The following is a 27,128-nucleotide window of genomic DNA, read 5'->3' as shown; positions in this document are numbered from 1 at the left end:
GAAAGGGGAGAAGAACAGCAATTAATGAAATGAAAGCAGGCAGGAACTCAATCAGTAGTGGCCTCAAGGGAATTAAAAAAAAATACAGACGAATGAAGAAAAGTGAAGAAAATACACAGATCTTCAAAGTTAACTAAAACAGACAAATATTAAACATAGGTTTGCCATAAAACATAGTTCCAAGTGGAGCCTTTAATCCAAAGATCCCAATACAGTTCATTATATATAAGAGTTTCGCCTCTGCTACGATTTTAGGATTGGATCTTTTGTGAAGGAGTCTTTTCACCTGCCTCTGAAACTGTAGCCTTGTGCATGGAAACAAAGTCAAGCAAGGAAAGAGATTTCAGCACTCTGCATGCCAGTCAACCAGAAGACCCAGAACGGGTCATCCAAATGACCCATTTGGACCAAGTACACTGATGATGTTATTCAAAGAACAACAGAATAGGCAAGGTTGCAGAACGGCAGTATTTTCCCCACCTCTGTCAAGCTAAATACATCTTGATCTACTTTGGGGAGCAGGTAAAATTTGGTCTGACTGGGATTTGGTTCTGTGAAAGCTGACTACTTCCTGCATGATCCGCAGATGTCCGAGGTTACCTGCTGACAAACAGCTCCGTACTCCTGCTTAAAAGGACTCAAATGAAGCCAGGATCTCCCTATGTGAAGTGCTGTACAAATACACAGAAATAGTCTATATCCCAAAGAACCTATAACCTAGTTAGAAAAGACTAAAAAGGGAAATAGGGCAAAACAGGCTTAAGATTTTGTGTCCAGAGTCTCATAAACGATTCAGCAAAAAGGCTAGGAACAAGATCAGAGGGTGCTAAGACCCAGGCAAGCACTTCATATATATGACTGCGCTACAATACGCTTAAAGGAACATTTAAAACAAGATTGTCTATGCAATGGTGTGAAAAAATTTCTAGCCAAAAAGGTTTATTTGAAGACGATGTATTCCTATTAATTAGGATTTTAAAGTACTGAGAGCCTCCTGCAAGTATGCAGAGCATATTCTTGACTTGCCTGCACCCAGATAACTTTTTATAAACAGTAGACTCCTTCAACTGCATGACTGTCTCAGGCTTCAGTTTAAATAGACTTTAATTGCGATTAGGTAAATATTCAGATTTCATTGTGATAACTTTACGCTGTCGGCTGCTGAGATTTAAGCATTTGGAGCCATTGCAAACGACGTGTCAATTTAAGCAATGCAGACTGCATGCTAACAGACACTTGGCTGAGGAATGAACTGAGCCTCAACCTGTACTATCTTTTCAAATAAAAAAAACATATGGAGACTTGTGGGCCATTCCACTGATGAAAGGAATTGAGGAATTTCTGTTCTGAACAAAAATAAACGAATTTTCTTTGCTTATAGCATTAAGCAGGTCTGGTCTATGTAAGTGTAGCGTTGGGCTCTTTTATTTGTGTTTCTTAACCAAAAACCACAGATGATTTTGTTACTAGAGTAATTTTTCTACAGTACAGTGACTTTTATTCCCAAATAGACTGTGCAGACAGGGAGTTACTCTGGAATCATTTATTTTTCAATTTCTGTTCTGGTCAGTTTGTCAGTACAGACAAGTTCTTACAGTGCCACCAAGAGAAGTGGACCTGGGCCGACAGGACTGACACTGAAAACTTACTACTGCCTCTGAACATTATAGCCTGGGAATTGACATTTTAAGAACTGCAACCAACATCCATGCTTCCATCACGTTAAGGCTGCTACATTAAACCGTATTGCTCTGACTACCCAAACTCTCTGCTGCTCTGACCATAGATCCTATTCTTCACTTCCTTCCTCACCAAGTGCGTAACACTGTGGTGAGCTGCTGTGTGCCACCCCAGCAGCATCTGCATTTTAGCAGTGACCGAAGTGATCACTCACATGTATTTTTATACATATACATATATAAAATACAACTTCCTTCCTTATCCCTCAAGGATACTCTAGATGCTTAATTAGTTTGCAGCCTTGATTCTCTGCTCCAAAAGCAAAGGGCACAGTTGACAATGGCTGAGCTGGCAGGCACTTCCTGTCCCCAGGACATCAGCAGTGGCAGCAGCCCCATTCCTGGAGAGGGCCAGTGGCTGTTACGTTCACCAGTAAACTAAACAAGAAACTCAGGGTACCTGGCTTGGCTTCACTGCACCTCCTCTTCATGTCCCTGCTTTGATCTCTCTCCCATGATCTTGACTGTGCCTGTCAGATCTGCAAGCAGCTTAAGGTGGTACATTTGCTTAGGGATATGGTTTACTGGTGGACTTGGCAGTGTTAGGTTAATGGTTGGACTCGATGATCTTAAAGGTCCTTTCCAAGCAAAATGATTCTATATGCCTCTCCCACTACCACAGGACACATACCAGTATGGGCTAACAGACTGGGACATACTGCAGCCTAGTCAAGCAAGACTGATGTGAATTGGCAAAGGGGAAGTGACTCCGTGGGAGTCAGGCAGATTTCAAGCAGCTGAGGTTCTGGCAAGAGATGTTTTTAAGTGACTGACATTTACAAGTTTTTTAATGGTCTTTTAGGAATCTGCAAACCTCAAATATGCAGCTACACATGTTTTTGTTAAATATTAGGGGCCTTGGCTTAATTAGGAGCAACTCTATTGAGTCTAGTGGAATTACACCCAGTTCATCCATCCTTCAATTTAACTTTTGGAGTCCAAAACATCATCTTGAACACATTACTTATAACTGCTCCGTATTACGCCTCTTTTATGGTGGCATGCAAGTGCCTCAGCTGACCTACACTCTGCTGACCTGCACTCTCAAGCCCTGAGCAGTTTTGCCTGTTGCAGTATCGGAGCGAACAGAGAGAAGTGTATTATTAAAATGAAAAAATTTGAAGGCTTAAAAGCAGAGTTTTAGCATAATTAAGCTATTTTTTGAAATTGCAATACTTACTCCTAATTTTCTTTTGCCATTTCATCTCGTTGTACAGATCCTCTGTCTGTTGGAAAAAGTCATTGACTTTGCTCCCTTGTTCATCTCTCTCTGTTGTATTGAATACCCGACTTTTGGATTCCCGAGTGAGGAATTCACAAATATTGGGGACAGGGAAGACGATTTGTTCCATTGTTCTATCATGGCGAACAATCTATAAATAAAATGCACATTTTTTCAGGATCAGTGACTTTCCAACCATTTTGTCATACCTTTTCTTGTTCACAGCTCCTCTTTTATTTATAAATTAATTCATGAATTATTCAAACATTACAATGAAGTTGAACCAATCAATCCTTAAACAAAGTAAAACTGCTTTTCTATCTTCAAAAGCCTGCCTGAAAATAAGGTGGCAAATATATGTCTCAAACAAAACCTAGGTCCAAACTTCCCCCAAATATAAAAAATGTTCTAATTCAGAATGCTTCAATTTTGCAATAAATTGAAACTGATCTCTTTCAGTAAACAGTGCAGAAGTTCAGGGGCTTTCTGCTTGGATTATGAAATTTTTTTCTCGCCTTGAGTCTATTTCTGTGATGAGGTAAGCTGTGAAGGTGAACATGCAAAAATAGCACCTTGTTACTCAGCGCCCATATCTTGTCGGTCTTTATACGCTTACTTGGCAAAAACCAAGGTTTGGCACTGTTTGTATTTCAGGGCCTACCGAGTTATCATGAGTGAGCTAGATTTTACTGCATCTCACCACACTGTCATCATAATTGCTTCCCCATTCTGATCACGGATTCTGCATTACTGATAATACAGAAATGGGTAGAAAACTCATCTTGACTCTTAGACCCATGTCTCTGTACAGCCACTAGTGGAAAAAAAAATCCCACTATTCAACTTTCAAATCAAATAATTGATATAGGGGAGCTGTATCAGAAATCCAAACAGATCTAGGACTGCTTCCAGTGAAAGACCAGCGAACATCCATTTGATATAGCAGCCATGCTGGGTTGAGTTTCACTTTTCCATTCACAGTCCTGCATTTAAGAACTTTCCTTTCTATCTGTTAATTCATATTTAGTATGTGAACATACTAAAAACCACCTGTCTTAAGTCATTTCTCAGAGTAACATATTCAAGCACATTTGCATTAGAGATGAAGGACAATTACGCTTGTCTGCCCACGGGCCTGTACAGCATGTGAAATTTGAACAGGCTGTTTTGAAGTGTCCTAAGTAAACAGCTGTGTCTCAGGCCAGCAGTTGTGCAATGGGACTACGTGACCAGCAGCCAAGCCAATGGGGCGAGCGAAGGAAGCTGATGGCACGCCTTCAATTCAGCCAGGGACTCAAATGAAGAGGTAAGCTGCATGTGCTGCTCTGCAGAATGACATTTTAAAAGCCTCCCTGAGAACAGAGGCCTCCATATCTGCTCAAGGAACAAGCTTTGCAACCATGAGGTTTTAGCAGATGTCAGAGACTCCACCAGGAAGAAGCTATGGGTCACATAAAAGCAGACCATAATGCTTCTTTAATGCCTAAATTTATAACCTACCCAGGAAACCCAGCTGATACTTCCTAAGAGATACCTCAGGAGCACCCAAAGCGTTAAAATATGTTAAGAGGAACACTAAGCATCCCTCTGGACAACCACAGCCATGAAGCTTCCATCTGTCCTGTGGTGGGATAACATGACCAGTACCAGGCAAAAAGGATGGTGGGAAACAGAGAAGGACCCAGCCATGGGCTGCCTTGATGGCAGCCAGGACAATACCAACCTGAGGTGCTTGCATCAGACTGCTCCCGAGGCACACAAGTCCAATGTTGTCAGAGCCTGGGAACCCACTGAGGGTAAAACTATTGGCTCAGATTCAGGCCATGCCTGTGTGCAACCATACTGTGCAGTCTTCATACTCGGTCAATTTTGGACCTGATACAGCATTTCCAAAAGAAAGCCGGATCACACAGAATCACAGAATGTTAGGGATTGGAAGGGACCTCGAAAGATCATCTACTCCAATCCCCCTGACGGAGCAGGATTACCTAGATCATATCACACAGGAACGCGTCCAGGCGGGTTTTGAATGTCTCCAGAGAAGGAGACTCCACAACCTCTCTGGGCAGCCTGTTCCAGTGTTCGGTCACCCTCACCGTAAAGAAGTTTTTCCTCATATTTATGTGGAACCTCCTGTGTTCCAGCTTGCACCCGTTGCCCCTTGTCCTGTCAATGGATGTCACTGAGAAGAGCCTGGCTCCATCCTCATGACACTTGCCCTTTACATATTTATAAACATTAATGAGGCCACCCCTCAGTCTCCTCTTCTCCAAGCTAAAGAGACCCAGCTCCTCTTCCTGCAGTGTCTCACAGCAGCTGCCTTTGCACCATAGAAATTCTCCTCCTTACAAAGTCACTAAGGACTAGAGATACTCTAGAGTGCCTAACTCCTATCCTGATGCTTACAATCCCACGAAATTTGTAAGAGCACAGGTTCTGATATAAGAGTTAAGAACCTAAATACTTCTGTGGATCTTGATCTAAATCGAACCCATGGCAGGGATAAAGTTTAAAACAGAGAACAGAACTGATAAACCAAGGCCAAGCCTTGGTCCTTTAAACAAAAGCCATACTGAATGTCTACACCACTTCAAAACCTCTTTGTACTCCAGCCAAACTTTTAATTTGATCAGTTAGCATCACTGGCTTTGAAACTCATGATTATTTATTTGAGTGATGTACCATACAAGATTATTCTTGACTTCATGACACAGCTACTATCCACAGTCATTATTTTGCTAACAAAACATGTTTGGTAACACACAGAAAAGCTACTGTAAAATGATTATTTGGAGCCACTTTTAATATAGGTGCATTCTTTTTTCTCCCATAGCCAAAAGCATATTATTCAACCTTCTCCTTCTCATAAATAATCTACACTATTTGAATAAGCTTTGCTGTGCAGAAGCTTAAAAAGAGGTGATACACCGTGCACAAGATGCAAACTTGTCTCATATTCGATCTTCCAGTGCACAATTCTTTACCTCTATCTGTGCCGTATGATTGGCATAATACCTCAAGGCTTCATCTCCTTCATCGGGATCTGACCCTGGCTTCAGCATCTGTTGCAATGCTTTATTGTGACGAGCCAACTAGAAAAAGAAAAAAAATCTGATTTATGTCCTGCTGCTATGTTTTCAGCTTTATCATCTCCACTTAACTAACACAAACCCTCCTCCCCCCACCCCCATTTACTTACATGCTCAACCCAGTGGGGCTCTTTCCACAGATAACAACAAAAATGCAATTACTTGAGAACAATAAAAATAATTTAGTCTTAAAAAATCAGCAGCAAGTCTTCGGCTTAGATTTATGAAAGGCAGTTTAGCCTGCAGCCTAGATGGTTTTTGGAGGGCTTTTGACAAATGCCAAAAAATTAGACTGAATGCTTCTTTTCACTTAAGTTTAGCCATAAAATTTGCATACCTCTGACTAGGTAATTACATTTACAATTAAATTTTCTTTGGGATTTCAAATGGCTAAACTGTTCTTCACCATGTTGTAGCATGGTATTTCTGGGCTGCCAAGATAACGTCCATAACTATTTCAGAGGCAGCTGAACTGCAGTGGTGGGCACATACATTAACTGTGTAGTTTACATACATAGCACATATGTGCATACAAAAAACCACACAAGTATGTATCTCCTCCTACAAACTTTTACAAATTATATACTTTACATGATTCATAAAATCATCTGTTCTTGTTGACTAGTAAATATTTAAAATATTTTTATGTGCATATTTGAAATATATGCACAAAGTTTTATACTGAGAATGTCAGCAAATGCATTCATGATGTCTTTCAGGTCAGTGAGAAACAAAGACTTAATTACAAGGCATGAGGTAACAGTACTGCAAATGCAATTTTCCTTATATCATAGTGAGTGGTTTTCATCCAGAAACTCTTGAGGTGTTTGACCCATTTTAAAATAGCGGAAACTGAGGCAGGAAAGGAAAGGCTATGTTGCAGATGTGATCCAGGTCTTAATCACTACATGGACATTACCACAACAGACTAGACACAGACATTAGAAACGAGGCAGGCACAGCACTCAAAATGACTGCAGGAACTAGGCTTTGAAGTGATGATCACCACAGGTGGGTTAGGATTGTACTGCATGAAGTAACACAGTACGTCCAGGAATTATAAAATAATTACAAATCTACAAAAAGAGTGTCAGGGATCAAGTCTAAAAATAACAATGAATCCAAACAGATATTGTAATAATCTAGCCAGAAAGTGATCACACTCGTTTATAAGCCATTTGCATGTCTCACCATCCCCTTTTTATCTAAGAATGGTGGAGAAGAGATACATAAACAATTTATTTATTGAAGTTCCCTAGAATCTACTGATCGAAATAAATTTTCTTCTGAATCTTGATACAAACTTATTAATTAAAGATGAATGATAAGTGGAATATCCAAAAGCAAGAGAAAACCAGAAAGAAATATTCAGGAAGAATAAAAGCATTTCCTACAACTTCCACATGGACAGAAGTCTGCTTGGCCCCAACAGTAGAGCACTGAGCCAATGTGGCACAACATTAGCCTTTCATAAAAGGGTCGTGAGCAGATATTCAGGGAGACATGCAAAGAATCACATGGGGGACAACTGTAGAGCAATATTCTTTCCATCAATAATAGATTTCTGCCTTGAATAGTTACTTTTTTACTCTATCTAGGAAATGTATGGATAGTCTCATTATATGTATTAGCATCTTATGCAACTTCCACTTAATTTTAAGGCTACAAAGGATCATTAAGACTATATAACTAGTTCTTCTCCTACACACAAGCCATATAACCTGATCCAGTCAGTACTCTTTGCAGTACGCCCACATCATCATCTCAACAGGACAACCTGAATTCATTTTCTAGGTCTTTTGCATCCCCTTCAGTATATGCTCTAGCAACATGGAGAAACAAGATGAGCTTGTGGAAACCAGGCAGTTACTGTTTAGGAATTCCCTTTGAACAGTGTTACTATTTTTGCCTTTCAGCTTTATTGAATGTCCCTCCACTTCTGTACTAACGACAGGGCAAGCAAGAGCGCCCAATTCACCTTCTCTGTATCATTCATCATTCTGTACACTACTGTCATGTCCTCTCTTATTTGTCTCTTCTTTAAATTAAAACAATCCCTATCTTTCCCATCCCTCCTCAAACAGAAGACTCTCTGTGACTCAATTATTTTCCTTGTCCATCTCCAAATGCCCTTTGGTTATATCCCCTCTTTAAGATACAAAGAAAAGAACTTACTAGACAGAATGCAATCACACCCTGCTTGGAGTGATGAATTAGCATAACCAGAAGCAAATATATTCCTCTTTTTTAATCTTCTGTAATACAGAGGAACTTTGCCTGTATCTTGACCCTTTTCCCCCAATGTCAACCATTAAGATTTTGAGTTTTCTAATAAATGACAAGTCAAGGATATATGGATAGTTCTTCTCACATTAAAATTATGCCAGTTTGGAGAAAAGGACATGTATAGGTTCAGAAATTTGCATTAGCACCATAAGAAACTTCTTTTATAAACACAATTGAATTTGTATACAGAACTGGAAATTCCATTTGTAAACCATATGAAATCTCAAAGTATTGCTTCCTGATATGTTTTTAACTGTACATAATTTTTATTGTAAAAGTATCTCTCAATAAATATCAGTAACAAAAGTTCCCTTACCACGTGGAAGGGAAAACCCTCTCAGCCCTCTCGTGCTGTAATGGGACTGACTAGCACAGTGTGTTAACCTAACAGACGGCTGATGATCTGAGACAGCACCGATGCAGTGCGCATTTTACTATCAGGTTTCATGTCAACAGCAGCCATGTACTTTAAAACCATGTGCATTCAGTGATCTTCACTATACTTTATTAGACTGTGCTTGCAGGCAGTGACTCTCTTGTGCTGATATGTGTACAGAGCCTAGCACCATATAGCTGGGGCTTCCTGACACTAGCACTAGACCAAATGATCTGAAGAACAGGCCAGGATCCTCTGTGCTAGCACCTCGGCTACCAGCAAAGACACATCGGAAACAACCAGGCATTGCTGACCAAACTGGAGGAACTACAGCAGATTTCAAAAGGGAAACCTACCTAAAGCTGTCAGCAGTAGTGCTGGGCAATAAGCACTCACAACTTCTTTTCTTTCTGCTTCCCCATCTCTCTGCATCCACTTACCTTCTATAGTCTAGACCTTCAGACAGTAACCTCAGGGCAAAGGGTCTATCTATTTTCTGCTTGTATTGCAGTTCCTACGTAGGATGGATGCCTCTACATTGACCCAATAACAAGTACTGCTAATATTTCTGTATTGTCACAGCTACATCAGTGAAAGAACGGTGCGGACAGCAATCTGTGAAAGCTCAGATCTGAAGAAGAGGCCCACAGTAAGACACAGAAAAGCTTTAGAAATGCTATGTTATTTGGCAGCTACTATGTTTTCTGAAGCTCTGCTTTCATGGTCCTTCCTTCGTGCTGTAATGAGCTCAAAGGCCCACATGGGCAAAGGGGACTGTGTCAACAGACTCCTCGACCAGCGCAGAGCTTTTTCTGAGATCAAAGACATAGCAATGAAAATAACAATGTAGTGACAAACTGCGAACCTAAAATATGGAAAGCTTATCCAAGCTGATAATACACCCCAGCTGACAGTTTGTGACTGGCATGTAAAGGCTGTGCAAGCTCTGAATGACAGTTTTTCATAGTTAACTCTTGTGATGTAGTTAAGTGTTATTTCCGAAGTGCTGCACAAATCTTTTGGGGCACCTGAAGAACAAGACACTGGACGGGTATGGACAACAGCAACTATAATGAAAAGAACAGTCCCATTTATGTTTGCAAAGCAAAGCTCAAAAATGCATGGCAAGCATAACTGATACAAAAAATAACCATCACTAGAGCCTGAATTTGCAGAGAGCCCCCCAATAATCACCTCTGAGAAGAAAACTCCCTCAGTCAGTCATTTGCTTACCCATCAACCATGCCAGTGACAATATTTTAAATGTCAACACTGTATTTTACTACTCATCAAGGCATGCAGGGACGAGGAAGCAATGGCATACAATGGAACAGTGATTTCCGAAGAGGGGATGTGTAAGGCAATAGCTATATGAATAAAGATCATTTAGCCTTCAGTCAGTTCCCAAGGAAGGACTGTTGTTCATCTTGAAAGACTTTTACTTCAAAAATTTGGCAAACACTGTAATAAAGCATCAGTACAAAACGTGAAAGATTGAGGACAGACCAGGAGTGCTGAAGACATTAATAAAGAAAGAGTAGAGATAAATGACAGAATTACAAGTAATACTCAGTCTAAACTCCTCACACAACATGATTATAAAATCAGATCTGCTGGTCATCTGGGATTCCGTATATGATCAGCAGCATGGAGAACCACAGCAGACACATCTTTTGCAATTAACAATATACGGATTTCCTGCAGGCTTTTTGTTTTAAAGCCAATATTTCCTTGAACAAAAATGCAGTTATTTAAATGTTCTCAAAGAAAAAGTGATTTAAAGCTGTGAACATTCATGTCATCAGCCTGTCAATAACTCATTGACTTGGGATACTAGATTGGTTTCCCAAAATACAATGTGTGTGCATGTGGAAAAATTGCTGGGAAAAGAAAAAGTAATTCTCCACTTTTCATTATCTTTGTAAAACACAGACCCCTTCCATATTTTTACAAGAACGTGTAAAAATATGGAAGGGGTCTGTGTTCCAGCTTGCACCCATTGTCCCTTGACAGGACAAGGGGCAATGGGTGCAAGCTAGAACACAGGAGGTTCCACATAAATATGAGGAAAAACTTCTTTACAGTGAGGGTGACCGAACACTGGAACAGGCTGCCCAGAGAGGGTGTGGAGTCTCCTTCTCTGGAGACATTCAAAACCCGCCTGGACGCGTTCCTGTGTGATATGGTCTAGGTAATCCTGCTCCGGCAGGGGGATTGGACTAGATGATCTTTCGAGGTCCCTTCCAATCCCTAACATTCTGTGATTCTGTGATTCTGTAACTTGTAAACTGCAAGGGTCTCCTCGGTAGCCCAGTCCTCGTTGGAGGCGTAAGGCCTAACCTAATACACAGCCAAGACGGTTGTCAAAACTCCTGCCGATTTCACCAGGCTTTGCTTCAGGCCCAAAAAAGGACAGGAGTCTGAGAAATGAGAGCTAGAAACAGCAGGCTGAAGACCTCCAAATTCTGGGAGATCTGTTTCACTCTCTAGCATTTTGATACTACCAAACCTGGAGGGAAAAGGTGACTTTTTATTACTAAAACGGTATAAAGGCATCTAAACAGGTGAGTCTTAGTGTCCTAAAAGCAACCAGGGTTTTCACGGAAGAGTTGGTTCACTGGCAAAGTGTCAAACATGTTAAACCGATTTTCTAGAAAAGGCTGATGGAGTTTACTATAAGCCCTAGATAACTGGTTGAGAAGCACAAATAAAGACACAAATAGTTTCTATGCCTTGAAACACTTTATATTTACAGTATTACTACTAAGTAGTATTACAACCATCTAAAAAAATAGAAACAAAATTATTTTAAAAATTGTTATCCTTGTCATCAATTCTCTCGAGTTTCTTCTCACAGTTGTAAGGCAGCAGCAAGGCTGTTATCTGACGGGGGAGATACCTGGCACACAGGCACACCTGACAGGGGAAGGGTGCTGGGTTAGGCAGCAGTCGGGAGCATGCTGGGGACTGGGGCTCATTTTGGGGAGGGAACTGGATGTGCGGTGTGCTTGCAAGCTATAGCACTGCACAGTGCCCTCTCTGCCGTTACCCCATGCCCCAGCTGCAGCTCACTAGCCAACCCTCTGGTGTGCCAGTCAGCCCTGTCCAGTGTGTCAGGGCAGAGAGAGGCCACTACGCACTCCTGGAAGTTCATGAACTACACACCTCGGGGAAAGTGAGGCAAGAGCTGTTTGTACAGACCTGATGTCCAGTGCCTGACATCTGATAGATCTGCTGTAAATTATCTTCATCTCTACCCTGTCAGTAACGAGACGTACTGCAGTGTGGGTTGCCAGCCCAAAGGCCAGTGGTCTTTCACCAGGGAGAAAGGAAACAAAATACAACTCGCAGCAACAGCAGAATAATTGCATCTGTTCAGATTAGTTTCACCTTGCTGTGCAAACAGACTCATGCAGCTGGGGCTCATTTACAGCCACAATCTCTTCCTCTTTTTTCCCCTTCAGTCCCTTGGATCCTGTAGCCAGGTAGTGTGAGATCTGGCCCCACCAAACCCCCTCACAAGGTGAAACCCCCCGAACGCTTCATTTTCTGCTTAGAGAGCAAGAAAGGATAAAAAAGCTGCCTGGGGACTGACAAGAAAAATCCCAAGGACTGAGAAACAAGAGCAAAGAGAAAGTCAAGAGAGTAGCAAACAGGATGCGTGAGAGACAGAAGAGGACAGGAGACAGAAAATGAGATCCTCTTCCTTGGCATGCCAGGACCTTACCACATACCAGCTCCCTGCCCAGGGCAAAAGAGAAAACTCCTATTCCATCAGTAAACTAGGAGAGAGAGAAAGCAAGGAAAAAGGAAATGTCATCTTAACCATAACTGAGCAGAAATGTTCATTCCAACTGGCTGCACTAACAGTAATAACAACTTCTCAACTCCCCATGTTCCAATCAAAACTGAATGGTGCTTTCTGCAATACACAGGGCAACTTCCTTTCCAGAAGTCATTACAGTTTTATAGAGCGGCACCTTTGCACTCTACCACAAAGCAATCTGTTAACAAACATTAGGAACAGCAGGGATGGAGCAATGGGAGACTCTCAAATCAAGTATTCATTGATTTCATTTAGATGATTATACTGTACAGAGCAACCAAAAGGGTTTAGAGTTAATCTTCCCCTGATGGCTTGTGGTACATGAGCAGGGCCCTGGGTGGTCCAAACGCTTTGGATTCTGTTGCTGGCTCTTCCATGGCCTCGTGTAACCACAGAGACACCACCTCTCCTCCCCAGCCTTCGCATGGTAGCCACTACAAATTGTGGATAATAGTGATCTACCTCACAGGGAAGGGAGAAATAAAACACCTTGGCATTATCACATAAGAGGAATCACCACAGTTAAGTGATCTCTATCACTATTATGTTTGCAGCCCCCATAGTAATTTTATTGCTATTTTTGCTGTGGTTTTGCTGTTCTTCTATCCCTGATGAAAGCCAGCAGAAGACAAAATGACTTGCTAATATTTCAACGAGCTTTACTTCCATTTGTCTTCTTTGTTATTTCTTTCGCAGGCAAAGCTTACTTGCAAAAAAATAAAGTGTATGTGTGGGGAAAGTTCAGGTCAGATAAAATGTGTTGCAACAAAACAAAATTAATTTGAGGGGGGTGGATGTGAAACATCTCCGCAGGCTACATGTAAACTGTCACGGGCAGCTGTGCCTACATGAGCCAAACCAGCTCAATGCATACATTGGTCACACTTGTTTTGTGGTGTACACTGACCACACTGAACATAGGACATGGACAGCAGTACGTGATCCAGAGTGTTCCAACAGGATGACACAACTGCACTTGTAGACTGCTTCCTATGATTACTGTAAGCAAAAATTTAGAGAGTACAGGATGGAAGGACATAAGGAGATGATGGAAGTGTCAGCCATGATTATGGGAAGATAACAAGAAAGTTCAACAGAAAAGGAAGAAAAAGAGAGCAGTTACTGCAACTAGTCTTCTTCACAGGATAACAAGGAAGAAGATCCCAGACACGTGCAACTTCTATGAAAGGCAGATAAAACATTGCACCCAAAATAAGACCTTACTGGCATACTCACCAACTTTGTACAGACCCAGCCTAAGAAAGTCCAAAACCAGAAACAGATCAGCAAGCATATGGATCCCAAATCCACATAGCAAGAGAACTGTTCACCTCTAAAAGCCACCAATGCTTTATACACATACAAAATATATACATAAACCTGAGATAAGAGAGCTGTGAATGGCATAACCTTTTCAGGAACTCTCAAAATCCTTTTGCTACCAAGCACTTTACTTTCGAGGTTTCTCTTCCTATTCAGAACAGTGATTCTCTGCAAAGTAGCTATCTAATGCTGTCTGATATGTGGCTTCTAAAGAAAAGGAAGGCTAGCACAAACAAAAGGAGGAACTGCTTATGACTCTTATTTTGGGGGCAATGTGGCGAGGGGAACCACAGTTTTAAGTCTTTATGGACATATTTCCTTCTATAAGCCATAAGACTAGAAGACTGGCAGTCAATCTCCCTTCCTCTGGCACCAAGAGTAGAGCAGAAAGTAACTCATAGGTTGCTACTTCCAGAATGGGCTCATTATTTTCTCCAGGGTCTACCCAAACTACAGAGAAACCAGCTCAGTCTCTGACCTGAAGTGTGCGATGTGCATCGCTGGCTCCCTCCTCATGTTTTCCCACCCTTAAGTCTCATCTCATACATTCGCAGTACAGTGCCATGGTGTCTTTTGCACACTGTGACCCCTTAAGCTGGATGCAGTTCACCAACCCGATCTATGATACAACCACCAGCTCTGCTGCATGCAGGTATGGGTTGGAAGACGGCCACTGTACATACACTGGACTCGTAGAGGCTGGGATAAGCCATCGACCAATTTTCAGTGAAGCTCATTAAAGACGCCTAAGTCCTCAGTTGCAACTTGGTATCATGGCTCAGACTCCATGATTCAAGCACTTGAGTATGGCCATTATGTGGTCCTCTTAGTTGTTACAGCAATAGCAAAGTAAAAAGTCTGTTCATAGCCAATCCTGTTAGCACCCCACCTCTTCAACAGGTATTTCCACAACACATAAAATCCTGTAACTTGGTCACTCTGGGTCAAAAACTTAATAAGAGACTAAAGTAGCAAGTAAACAGCTGAAGCTGCAATCTGTCAAATTCACAGAAGACATGCATTTCCTAATCTCTGCAGGGGTGTCATGTATATACTTTGTGGGGTACAAAACAGGGCAGTTACGAAGTGTGGAGATGGACAGGAACTGAGAGATGTCTCCCTTCAAATAATTAGTGGTGAGATTTTCCAGCTTTTTCAATCATGCTGTTGAATGTTTGCCTCACCCTCCAATTAGCAGAGCAAAATATCTTTTAAAAAATAATTCAGGGACATAGGAATAGAGAGAAGATAAAGTAAAATGGTGAGTTGCTCCTCCCAGTTCTGTGTTATGGCTACTGTCCTCAGGAGAGCAGCTTTGCTTGCCACCTATGAAGCAACAGTTCCCAGTGGGAAAGCGAAAGGGTAAGAATTCATCTCTCTCGTCATCAGATACTCACAAATGATGCTGCTTTGCCCAACCATCTGGCAGCTAAATGGTACTCTGCAGACAGACTCACAGAAAGAAAAGGCTGGAAAGACCAAGTTCATTTAAGGCTACCACAGATCACCATTCATAAAACAAATTCTGAAAATCCTTGCCCATACATAATGGCAGAGAAACCATTTCTTTAACCCCAGGTTGATTAGATGCTTATCTGTGTGCAGGTCTGAAGGTGCTTTACTCCTGTAAAACTACTGGGGGTCGTAAGCAACTGATCACCTCGCTTCTGGTATAGAAAAGCATAATCAGCTGTTAAAACTAAATTTCACAGCTGGACACTTTTAATCAGCTTTTAACTCTTAAAGCTGCCTCAGAAAAAGTGCAAGGTGGGCCTCATTTTTGTTTTTCTGTGCTGTCTTAAATAAGCAAAATAAAGAGGATGGCACCTGAGGCAGCACTGCCTATTTGTAGATTACAAATTCAGATCTTGTCTATTCTGGAAAACTCTATGATGACTGAGATCCTTAATTAAATTATGACATCAGAGGAGATGAGAGTTAAAATTGAGCAACTGTGAGGAACAGACATATTTTGACATTCTGATAAATGCTCTTTATTTTTGTTAACCTGTAATTACTTCAGTGACTACTGAACAATTGAGAGGGATAAAAAAGCATGTCTTTGTTAGAGAAGACATCCCCCCCTGTTTTTAATTAAGGTGTAGGATTTCACAATGCAGATATCTGAGGCCTATTAGAACTGCTCTGATAATATTAAGTAAGACCAGACTTCACTTTCATGATATTTCCAAGGTTACCCTCACTTCCCCTCAAAACAAACAAACAAAGCAAGTTCCTCCTAGCTTAAAGTAAAATGCTTTAGTTGTGCTTTAGATATAAGAAAAAGACCACTTTGGTTCATTTGAAGTTCACCTCTAATGGAAAAGCCCCAGCTCTGCCTCCAGAGCAAACCTTCACGTAGACTATTACAATTCAACACTTCATGTAATTCAGTTTTTTCAATAAGGGAAGTTTGCTGCAATCTGAATGAAGTAAGTAGCTCATTAGATACATCTGTGAGCAGACAATACGCACAGCAACACTGCAGTTGAGGGCAACTGAGTGCGGTCTACTTTGAAGAGTGACTTTGTAAAGATGGCACTGTGTGGTTCCACATTTATTGTCTCTCAGTGGCTTCTGGATTGAGTTTATTCAGTTTACAAGTGAAATGATTTTTAATTCTATTTAACACTCCTCCATGAAATTTCAATCAAAAAGCTTTAAGTCCCCATCTTCTTTCTCGCCCATATATCATCACTCTTAATGAAGACTGCGCATATCAAATGCAAGTGGGGAGCTCTAGGGTAAGAGTACGGTTTGAGGGCAACAGGTCAAGTTCTCTACTGGTATAAATCAGTATTGCTTGCCTACTTTCAGCAGAGGCATTCCCATGTAGACCAGCTGAGAATACGGCTAAATGAAGACCCATTCTTAAAGTGGGAAGCTAACTAACTGCCCTGCTGGTGGTACAGAACCAAAGGAGAACTAAAGTCGTTCTCCCCAGCCCATGCTCCTTTAGATAGCAATAAAAAGGTAGTATGTTTATTGCTAGTACAGGATTGCATATAGAGCCTGAGAGCAGAGAATGCCTTAAAACAGTATGTCATTGTCCCACAGCCAATTTTCAGAGTAAAACCACAGACTAATGTGAAGATTTCACAATGCAGACATTTGACAAAGAAAGGATATTTCTTCTGGTGTAACGTTTGGGTCCCAACACCAATACAACATATTTCCCAATGACAAAAAAATCTTGTAAACCACAAAACACAAGGACACAGGATTACAGAAGTTACAGATAGAAGAAACCACAAAGCAGAAATATTAAGGCCACCTGTGCGCTAGTGAAATGCACAGTCACCACAGCCAAACAGGATATATCCCTCACTACCATTACATATAATAAAACACACACATATGTATAATAGATGACCTTACTCTAGAGAAGTAGAACCAGAAAAATTAAAATAAGCTAAAACCTTTGTGGCCAGCCTACAGTAAAAAGCTCTAGCCTGAATCCTAGCAGCTCTTAGCAGCCTAAGTCAATGGGACCCCAGAGGGAAAAGAGAGGTCCCCATGTAGATCCCTATCAGAGTCACGACAGGATTCTGAGGTGAATGCTTCCAAGGAGAAGGGGAGAAAAGGAAAACATTGAAGGACAACTTGCCAAGGTTTTAACCTGAGACCTAACAGCAGCCACAGACATTTGTTTAATCTTTCAGGTGCTCATTAGAGTCAAGCCCCTGTGGCAGCCTCCATACTGTCTCTCGATACTGTAGTTGGCTGAAGGTAGAGTTATATACCATCCTAATGAGCTGCAAGGAGGGTGATGTGCATCATTGGCTTCTGTTTCAATCTTGGCAATCTAAGTGTAAAAGCCTTGCAACAGCTTCTGATTCTGCTGACATTTAATTAGCCGGTGTCATTTTGATGCCATAGCCTGTCTCATCAGGATGATAACTACAAAACAACATGTGGAGCATAAAAGTTCTATGAGAAGTTTCAGGTTTGGCAGCCAAGGATACGAGTCCCCTGACAGTCACGGTTCCTGGGACTGGTCCCCATTAGCCCTTTGTTTTGGCACTGCTATCAGCAAGAGCTTCTCTGTTAAGGAGAGAGAAACAAAAAAAAAAAACTTAAAACTGTAAACCTCAGCAAAGCCTTGCGAAAACCAGCATCCTTTAGCTCTAAAAATTCTACCTGTCTTGCAGAAAGGGAGCATCCTTATTGCACAAACTCACAGCTATTCATCCTGAAAGACATGTTTACCCCAAAGGATGGGTTTGATCATCTTCTGGACTCAAAAGGTAGTCCTGTTTATTTAAGTATGTATAGTATTTTACTCCATTTGCCATCAGGTGCTTGGGAAAACAATCTCCAATAATACCTACCAATTACTGCTTGCTCACATCAGCTGCAAAATTTGAAAATGGTCATTGCTCACAAAATGTGAATGATCTGTATTTTCACTCAATATAACCAGTGATTCTGCTACAGTACGTTCTTTTACATCAGACAAGCTCAGACCTTTTTGTATCTGGATCTTTTTCCCAAAATCCTATTCTCATACACTAAAGACACTACTTTTTTAGAGTGTACCAGTCAGAAACATACAAAAATTGAAACGAACCAAGCCATTTCGTTCACAGAACAGAATCAACTCAAAATCTTTGTCAGTAGAACCTAGGCACAACCTAATGTTTTCTAAAGACAGACACTTATGGGACTAATGGGACACAACTCCGTTTTTGAGCAAAGCATCTACCTGAGGTAGAGGATGGGCAGAAAGAGGTCAGCAAGCTTAAAAATTTACTGAACCAATGTGGTCCCCAGATCTCAGTTCTTCTGGAGGATCCTTGCTGGAGCTGAAAGCTGTTTCCCAACTGGAAGAGGATAATCCTGTCTTTTAGAGCAAAACGCTCTGGGAACTCACAGTTCTCACAAGGACAGGGAGATCTCTTTTAGGCTTATGTTATGGGATGGTAACACCACCATCAAGGGCAAAGGGGAAAAAGTGTTCTTGCAAGACTTTTCCACTTGGCTTCTGTTCATCTCTTTTCCATGGTATAACCATGTTATTTCAGCCATTTAATGCTCACTGCAGTCTACTGGGGCTGTAACTGGTTCTACCCATTCTCTATCCTAAATAGCCTTCCAGGTGTTTCTTTGCTGTGTCTTATAGAAGGTACTTGTAAATACACAATATTAAGTAATTAATTTCTGCTGCCTTCATCAACATTTATTTTTAAACAATCAAATTTCACCCCAAATTTACCCCTGACCACAGTCACACTCAGTTCACACAGAATACTGTTTTGTCTGCCTGGAACAACCCAGTCAGTTCAGAAAGCTTTGGGTTCTCATACTGAAGGACAAGTTATATGCATATCTCAAATTTGGAGGCACACATTCACAGTATTACTTCTTCTGTTCCCCATACATTAAGCTATGGAAAATCTGCTCCCATGATTTTAAGCAAGGTCTTGCCTCGGAATCCCTTGTCCTGACTTAAATTACATGCAGGTTAAGACAAATGGATGGGTACGAGAATTCACATTTACTTTATAGTATATGTTTTAATAAATGTATATTATTTTATGCACAAACACAACGGAAAAGGAGGACCAAGGTCTAAGTTCATCTGTCTAACCATTAAAATACAGCCAAGTGAAGGAAAGTCAGCAGCTGCTCCAAGCTACAACACCAAAAATAACTACCCACAAAAAACTTAAGTCTTACAATACTCCCCTCACACACATGTACACACTTGTATCTGTTATCTTATTAAAGCTCTTCCTGCCCTAACAATCCATAATATTAGCAGCACAGGAAAGTTTATTCGAAAAATATACATTAGCACGATCTCTTTAAAAGACTCTTGGAGTACTAATGTGCCCAGTGATTATGCACTTCTCAACTGTACTACCCGAGAAATGTCAATTTTCCTCATTAGTAAAGTAGCTGGGGTTGAGTGAGCATAGGAGGAAACCCAATGCAGCAGTTAAAGCAAAGCACTGGGGATTAAGCAAGCTGTATTCACTTCCCGTGACAGCTAATGACTTGCTATACCTCCTTCTGGCTTGGTGTCTTTACCTGTAACACTGGGTAATACTACCTACTTTAAGAGAGGGGGAAACAAAATTAACAAAAGCTTTTAACTGTTCCAAAATCCTATAAAAATGAATATTAATTCTTCAAATATTTCTGAAATTACTATTATTATTGGCATTTATTTGTTCTGCTGCAGTATATAAGTCCCAAAACCATGCTGTTCTAGGCACCGCATTGATGTGGAAAATAAAGCTGGTCCGAGCCCTTGCTGTACTCAAACCTGATGAAAGATATAGAAGGACATGCTAAACAGAAACCCACAGAAACAAAATGCTTTGTGCTTCTTAGAATTTCACCTATTTGGATAGCTAAATTTTTTAAAACTGACTTTAGTTTCTCCTTAATGAATGTATCATAGCCAAGTCTCATTATCAAACCAGTCCTATTTGAAATGACAAAAATGGTAACTTAAAAAATACTATAAATCTATGCCATCAATTATTACTATTTTAATTGCCTAGTTAGCAAATATTCTTCTTGTGTGTACACTAAAATGCAATATACTGCATGCAGTAAACATGGCAATAAAACATTAATTTGATAAAGCTTGCCAAGTTTTATAAAGAAATCTTGATTCTGCTATTAATGTATTTAATATATTAACAAATATATAAGGCTGAATGACTTATTTTGCTCAGTCCATTTAAAATTAGCACCAGAGAGGAAGGGGTATGACTTACTCATTATGTCCAATTGCTACAGTATGCTTAGCAGTACCTGCAGCAAGAACCTTACAATTCAGTGGCAAATCCTGCCGCTTTTCCCTTGGTTTATTTTAAGAACTTATCAATGGAAGAACACTTCCAACTGTGTTAGTCTATCAGAAGGTAGCCTGGTTCAAGCTCATGTTCGTTTATGCTGTATATCTGCACTGATATCAAGCAGCATTAATTTCTTCTAACCTTATGGGGTGGAGTAAATCACTTTTCATTAAGCCTTGGTGCCACCAGGAAATTATAAAAATATAAGTAGTTTTAGTTTGCCGCTGGGATTTAAATAAGTTTTTAGCTTAACCTCCTTCACCACCCTTCTATTTACCTGGAGGTTACAAAGGTACTGTGGAATTCCAAGACCTATGCTCCCTCTCCAGCAAGGCATTTAAGCAGACGCTTAAAACTGAGCAGTTGAGTAAATATTTTCCTTGTCTGAGAGCACAGAACATGCAACATGATAGGGGTGACACACTAGGTCAGCACCCCTATACTCCTGCGACAGCTTTAGGAACCAGATGGAGGAAGTCACCAGGCAATGAAAATTTGAAAATTTTGTTGCAGTATTACAATTTGCTTTCCTACTCCCTATCCACTCACATCCTTCTAGATCAAGGACATGTCTACATAGTTTTACAGGCAGATGAAAGTGCATTCTTCCCATGCTGCAAGCTGACTAGAAGCTATGTCAAGTTATTTCATGTTCTTCTGAGCCTGATGAATAAAACCCCTGCTGAAAGGTACAGTGTATTAGCTTGGGCTTCATGCCCGATTTAGAGAATTTGCATCTAGCTGAAAAACACAGAGAAACATTCCAAAGTATTTTCTGTTAACAGAAGCACATATATACATGCATGCAAACTACAGGAGCCTGTGGTTATACCCAGTGCCTTATCTTACTTCTTAGTAAATGTAAAGGGGTCATGAACCTCATAGAAATACTACTAACTCCAAGGAAGTTTTTTTAGTTTACAAACTACTGAAATACTTTCTTATAACTAACAGGTAGCCAGCTCAAGCAGTCATCTGAAAAGCCAGAGGAGTTCCTTAGCCTTTTATGATTTCTTTTTTTTTGAGTAGCCATTTAAAAACTTGATTCTCCTACACGAATGCCTCTGCACACAAGAAGCGAGTAAGTAAGAAACTTTTTTGTGCTACTATGTCAAAAGCTTTTGTCATCTCTACAGAAACATCACATCAAGATGAAGTCTCTTTGTGGACAGCCTTACTAACTTCGCAAAACAAAGCTTTAATATGATCTTTTAAAAGCATAGCAATAAAAATACCACACCAATTTCTTCTGAGTGAGGCTGGAAAATAAGAGGTGTAAGAGCTGATGGAACTATCCATAACGCACCACTGGCATTCACTCAAGACTACTGTAAGACATTAGCAATGCCAAGTTGAAGGCTTGCTTCTGATCATGACATTTGAACAACACAAAGAAAACAGAATCTTCTCCATGGATTTTCAAGAGAACTGTGAATGCTCTCTATCTAGCAATAATAGGCTTATTTTTTCCAGGATGTGACCTCAAGCACCAGTTCGAGTCACTCCTCCACAAGCAGCTGTAGAAGAGCTACATCTGGAAGGAGCCCCTACCCCAAAGGCAGGCTGCAGAGTGGGGGTGCAGCTCAGGGCAGTTCCTCTTGGATAAGTCAGTTCTGCTTTCTCCCAGTGGTGCTCCCTTCTCCTCTCTGCTCATCATACGTTGAATGGGAAAAGTGAGGAGCAGCAGCATCCAGATAGCCTGGAGTCAGTGCGGGGGAAGCAGCACAGCTATGGCACGTGGCAGGCTGGAGGAGGATGAAGAAATAAAGGAAAGAAAAGAGGGGACAGAGAAACATGTGGAAGAGACGTGATAACTCTCATGACATGGTATATTTAACAGTCAGCCTCTTACCATCATGTCCCAGGCTGCTGTGCCCACACACCTCTGTGTGTGTGCGTGAGATGTATGTGTGTGCGTGTGATAAACGTGTGTGCACATGCACTTGCATACGTGTGCCTGGGAATGCATTTGGGGTGGGGGTTGGAAGGCTGTAAAGGAGATTTAATAACAGAAATCTCAGCCTTGCTTGTGACATATTTATAACTTTCTATGCACTGTGGGTCAAACATTTACAAGAATGCCTTTTGCTTCTGGTAAAATCAACCACAGGAAGGGCAAGGAAGGATGTAGTGGTGGCAAAATGCAGAACCCACCATCACCCTGAGGACTGCAACGACAAAAACTGAAAGTCTGAGCTCCCCAAAATAAACTGTCTGTGTTTGAGGGCTGTAACAGCAAAAAAGAGGAACTCTTGGTCTTGATTCTGCTATAACAGAGGGAGCAAAAAGCTGCAACTAGAGCAAGTGGTCACAAGGAAGTGTCAGGAAAGTGACTGAAGAGCCACACTGGTTGTAGAAAAAAATAAAGTCAGATGAACTGTGAAACTGTAAGGAGCACAGTGAAGAAATATTAGGTAAATCAGGTCAGCTAAGTCGAGTGGAAGGCTCAGCCACCAAAAAGCCACTTCGACATAGCAAAGCGTTAAGAGGGTGTTTGGAGAGTGGAGCCAGCAAATGAACCCAGCAACAATGGCCCTACTGAGGAGGGACCACGCTCGTATCCTGCCCATCCCAGGGCGAGCGAAAGGGCACACGTGGAAAGAGTTTGGGGTCAAAGATCAGCAGTCCTGTGCCAAGAATCATAGCTTTTCATTAGCGGAGGAGAGAGAAAGGCCCCAGATTGCCTGCCCTTCCATTACTTTGTTTTGGTATGGGGCTTGACATGGGTGCAAAGCTATTGTAAACAGACACACGTACTGTGTTACAGAAAGGCAGGAAGAGGAAAACAGTCTTTTTTTCTTTAAAAAAAAAAAAGATGGATGTTTTTACAGCATACAGAGCCAATCATGCCATTTAATTCTACAGAACAGGAAGGAGCTTAGTAAATTGCTGCCATGAGCCTTACGCAACTAAAATCCTGACTATAGATCAGGCATTTGGAGTAGCTGTGGAGTGGCTTCACGGGCCTCCCCAGCACCCTGAATATGTATCTAGGGTCAGAGCTTCATCTACACCTCAGCTAGCTAGTGTACCCTTGGCAGTGACCTCTCTAATAAAATGATCCGAGCAGTCACTTCATATATAGTTTTAGGCCTACATTCTACTCCCCAAAATCTATTTTCCATTGTAATGAACCCCATTAAGTCACCTAACACAAACTGTAGGCAGAAGACATAAACCCCCAACATTTCAATTTGACAGGCATTTAAATTTTCAAGGAGTAAATAGTCGTACAAGGTAAGGCGTTACAGATACTTTCTAAAAATTCTGTCATCTTTGGTGGGTATCTTATGTACATACAGTGCAAGAGTGGAACATGGTCATCCATAACAACAACATAATAACAAGACTTACTTATTTAAATGTGCTGCAAGCACACGAGCATAATTCAGTTAACTGTTTTTCCATTTCTAGCTTTAAAGAAACATTGCATAATACTAGTGTAACTATAGATTGGTTTCTTTTTCCATTGAGTAGCCAGTTCCTAAAAACACTTAAGTATAATGAATGTGGAACACTCCCTATCCCTGTTTATTTCTTCTTACTTAGTAAAAACATTTTTTTAAAAATTTGGCCCTTATAGGACATACCAAATGCTATCATTTATGATATGATTAAAAAAATCCATAGTCTTTACTTTTTTAATTTAAAAAATCTTTTCAATAGTCTTAACACAATGGAAAAGTAAACTGGTTTTGATACCAACTGCTCTGAAGAATTAATATCCCATTAAATTAAAACCTTCAGTGTCCATTTTACCTTTACCAGTAGAGAAACAAAGTGATCAGAAAAAGCTTGAGGGCATTACAACATAATTCAAAAGGAGAAAACAGTGAAAAGGTCCGATTATTCTTATTGGCTAATTAATATAGCTAAAATAATATGTATCTTCTCAATTCAAGTTCACTTGGTATAACAATTGAAGCTACTATTTAAATACACCAATAATAACTTGATTTATGATTTGATTGATAAGAATGAGCTGTTAATGTTAAAAGAAGACAAAGGTAAGTGTACATAAACTGTTTTGCTCTACATTGTTATTTCACACAAACAGAGCCTACCAAATCCTGTAGAGTGCCTACTCATACAGTGAGACTGCACACTTGTCCTGCTCTCAGCAACTTTCTGGATAAACTCATGTTGTACACAAACATGAGCCAGGAATCACAAGAAGGGAAAACTTCACGGTTTGATCAGACAGGTTTTATGTGGAGTTTAACCATGTAACGCTTTTCTGGAAGCAGTCACACAACAAATAAGACATACCTGATGTGCCAAAATGTAGATATTATGGCCAACATCTTTTGGGGAGATGCCATCATCTCCGTTCTCCTCCTCATGGTCACATTCAAGGCCTTGGTTATATGCATTCTTCATCACATCCACCTGCAACACAAATCCAACCAAGGAGAGATGAAATAACTGTCATTCTCAGGGAAAAAGCACCAACACTGTGTTTGAACATGCTCGCTTTGTTCAGCTCAAGCCTGGATGGATGCCCTGCAGCCTGCAAGAAGAGCTAGCAGTCTGAGAAACACTTTCTGAATAAAGACAAGCTTGAAGTATTTATGAAGCTCCAAACTGCTACATTTCTCATCAGCAAAACTTCTGCAACCACAAGAAAGGAACAGGGATGCTGAGCCTTTCTGAACAGGTATTTTCACAAATGCTTTTAAAGACAGATCTACAGATACCACAGGTAGAGTCTTGCAGAACTTTGAGCACAGCCATGATCTCTCTCTGGCTAGAGCTGGCTGCAACGTCACTCAGTGTTCTCCACATATTTAACAGAAAAAAAACACTAAAGCAAAAAGAAAAGGAAGATACAGATCTGGGCAGGGTGCTGGAGTAATTCCAAAATATTCAAAAGCTTCTTATAGGACCAACAGGGGGAAATCCTCCATTCCCCACGCAGGGCCTGATCCTGCAGTTGTACCTCAGGGACAGCCTCCTCATGCTGCCATGCCACCATGGCGACGACTCCCTGAAACCAGCAGGCCACTGGGCTCTGCCCATGTGCAGGGGCTGATGCCCATGGATCTCCCCACAAAACAGGTTTTTCAGTCACTGCTGTTACATGGTCAATTGGATTGGAAACAATTTCTCCACACCTGCAATCTATTTAAAATTCCTGGAGACCTACAAAAGTATCACAGTTGCTCCAAAATACAGCAACACCTCCTTGTAACTCTGTCGTGAGACATATATATATAACATACAACACACATACATATAATATATATATATGTCTACACACACACTTCTGTTAGCACTGTTTCACAAACTGTACAAGCTTAATTTCCCAGCCCCTGACAAAGTGTACTTGAAGACAGTCTACCAGAATATGATAATTTAGTTAGGAAACAATTACAGAAAAGTGCTTGGAACGGATAAAAATAATGAAGTCGTAAAGACTGAAATCATGCATGCTTGATCCTTTTAAAGTACTTTTTGTGAATTAGTACTATCCTGATACATTGTCACTATATGCTGCCAACACTTTTCAGCTTAGATGCAGATAATTTTAAAAACGTTTTAATGACAGATTTTTTTCCAGCCAAAAGATTTATGAATATTCAGAAGTTTTCTCACCAGTTCCCTTGGTCTCATGTTGAAAAGGATTCTTTCCGCATTCTCACTGTCGTGCCTGCTTTCCATAATAGCCAGCAAAAGCTTGGAGGCATTGTTCTAGAGATACAAACACAAGTTAATGCAAATTTAAAAATCTATTTCATGGATTAACGACCCTTGCATTTGTTCTAATTGAGATTAGGACGACCACTCTTTTAGCGGATAAGCTTTTAAACGACTCTCATCTTTTATTCTACTGACATTATTTAATAGGGTTTTTCTCCCATTTTAATGTCAGTGTACTGTAAGGCTAACTAACCCTGCACGCTATATTGGAAGAAGTATTTTAAATATTGAAAAACATTTGATTTAAATACAGAGCCTTGTTCTGTACTGTGCACAAGAAACGAAATCCCATTTCCTTTTCTTATTGCCCACCTAGCATTTTTTGCCATGGCTTTCTGTTAAAACAATACTCAACAGAGGTAATTACAAAACGTATTACACGAAAGGTTTCCTCACTCAGGCAGGTTTCCTTTCCCTTTGGTTTTCAGAAAGTCCGACTGGTTATTATTCGAAAGGCTATAAAATAAACTGTTTTCATACATTCCTGGAATTCTGTTTCACTAGAGAATATTCCTGGGAGAATGTATAAAGGTATTCTTTACTTTGTCAACTGGCTGCTTTTCACCAAGGCCTCTCCCAGGGATGAAATAGCATGAGCTTTAGCAGCAGTAACCCATTAGTTCCTTAAGAATTCGGAGACCTGTCTGACTTCCAGTTAAATCAGATGCTGCGAACAGGAGAGGAAGAATGGTTTTGGAGGTCTGACTGCTTTCTGGCAGAGCGTGGTTGCCTTGGTTCACCTGCCACAGCATCCC

At 40.7% G+C, this 27,128-nt stretch overlaps 1 protein-coding gene across 1 annotated transcript in view; it reads right to left on the bottom strand.

Annotated features, from left to right (window-relative positions):
- Nucleotides 1-27,128, bottom strand: part of ITPR2 (inositol 1,4,5-trisphosphate receptor type 2) — a 268,093-nt gene that overhangs the window by 44,160 nt on the left and 196,805 nt on the right. The window contains exons 44-47 of the mRNA XM_068402385.1: nt 26,269-26,364; nt 24,943-25,062; nt 5,946-6,053; nt 2,920-3,112 (exon numbers count right to left, since the gene is read on the bottom strand). Of these exons, the coding sequence (XP_068258486.1) occupies nt 2,920-3,112; nt 5,946-6,053; nt 24,943-25,062; nt 26,269-26,364 (517 nt within the window). The remainder of the gene's footprint in view (nt 1-2,919; nt 3,113-5,945; nt 6,054-24,942; nt 25,063-26,268; nt 26,365-27,128) is intronic.

Source organism: Nyctibius grandis, chromosome 5 (genome assembly GCF_013368605.1).
Source record: "Nyctibius grandis isolate bNycGra1 chromosome 5, bNycGra1.pri, whole genome shotgun sequence".
In the NCBI taxonomy this organism is placed as follows: Eukaryota; Metazoa; Chordata; class Aves; order Nyctibiiformes; family Nyctibiidae; genus Nyctibius; species Nyctibius grandis.
Note: the sequence above shows the minus strand (reverse complement) of the source record. Positions and strands in the feature narration are given on the sequence as shown.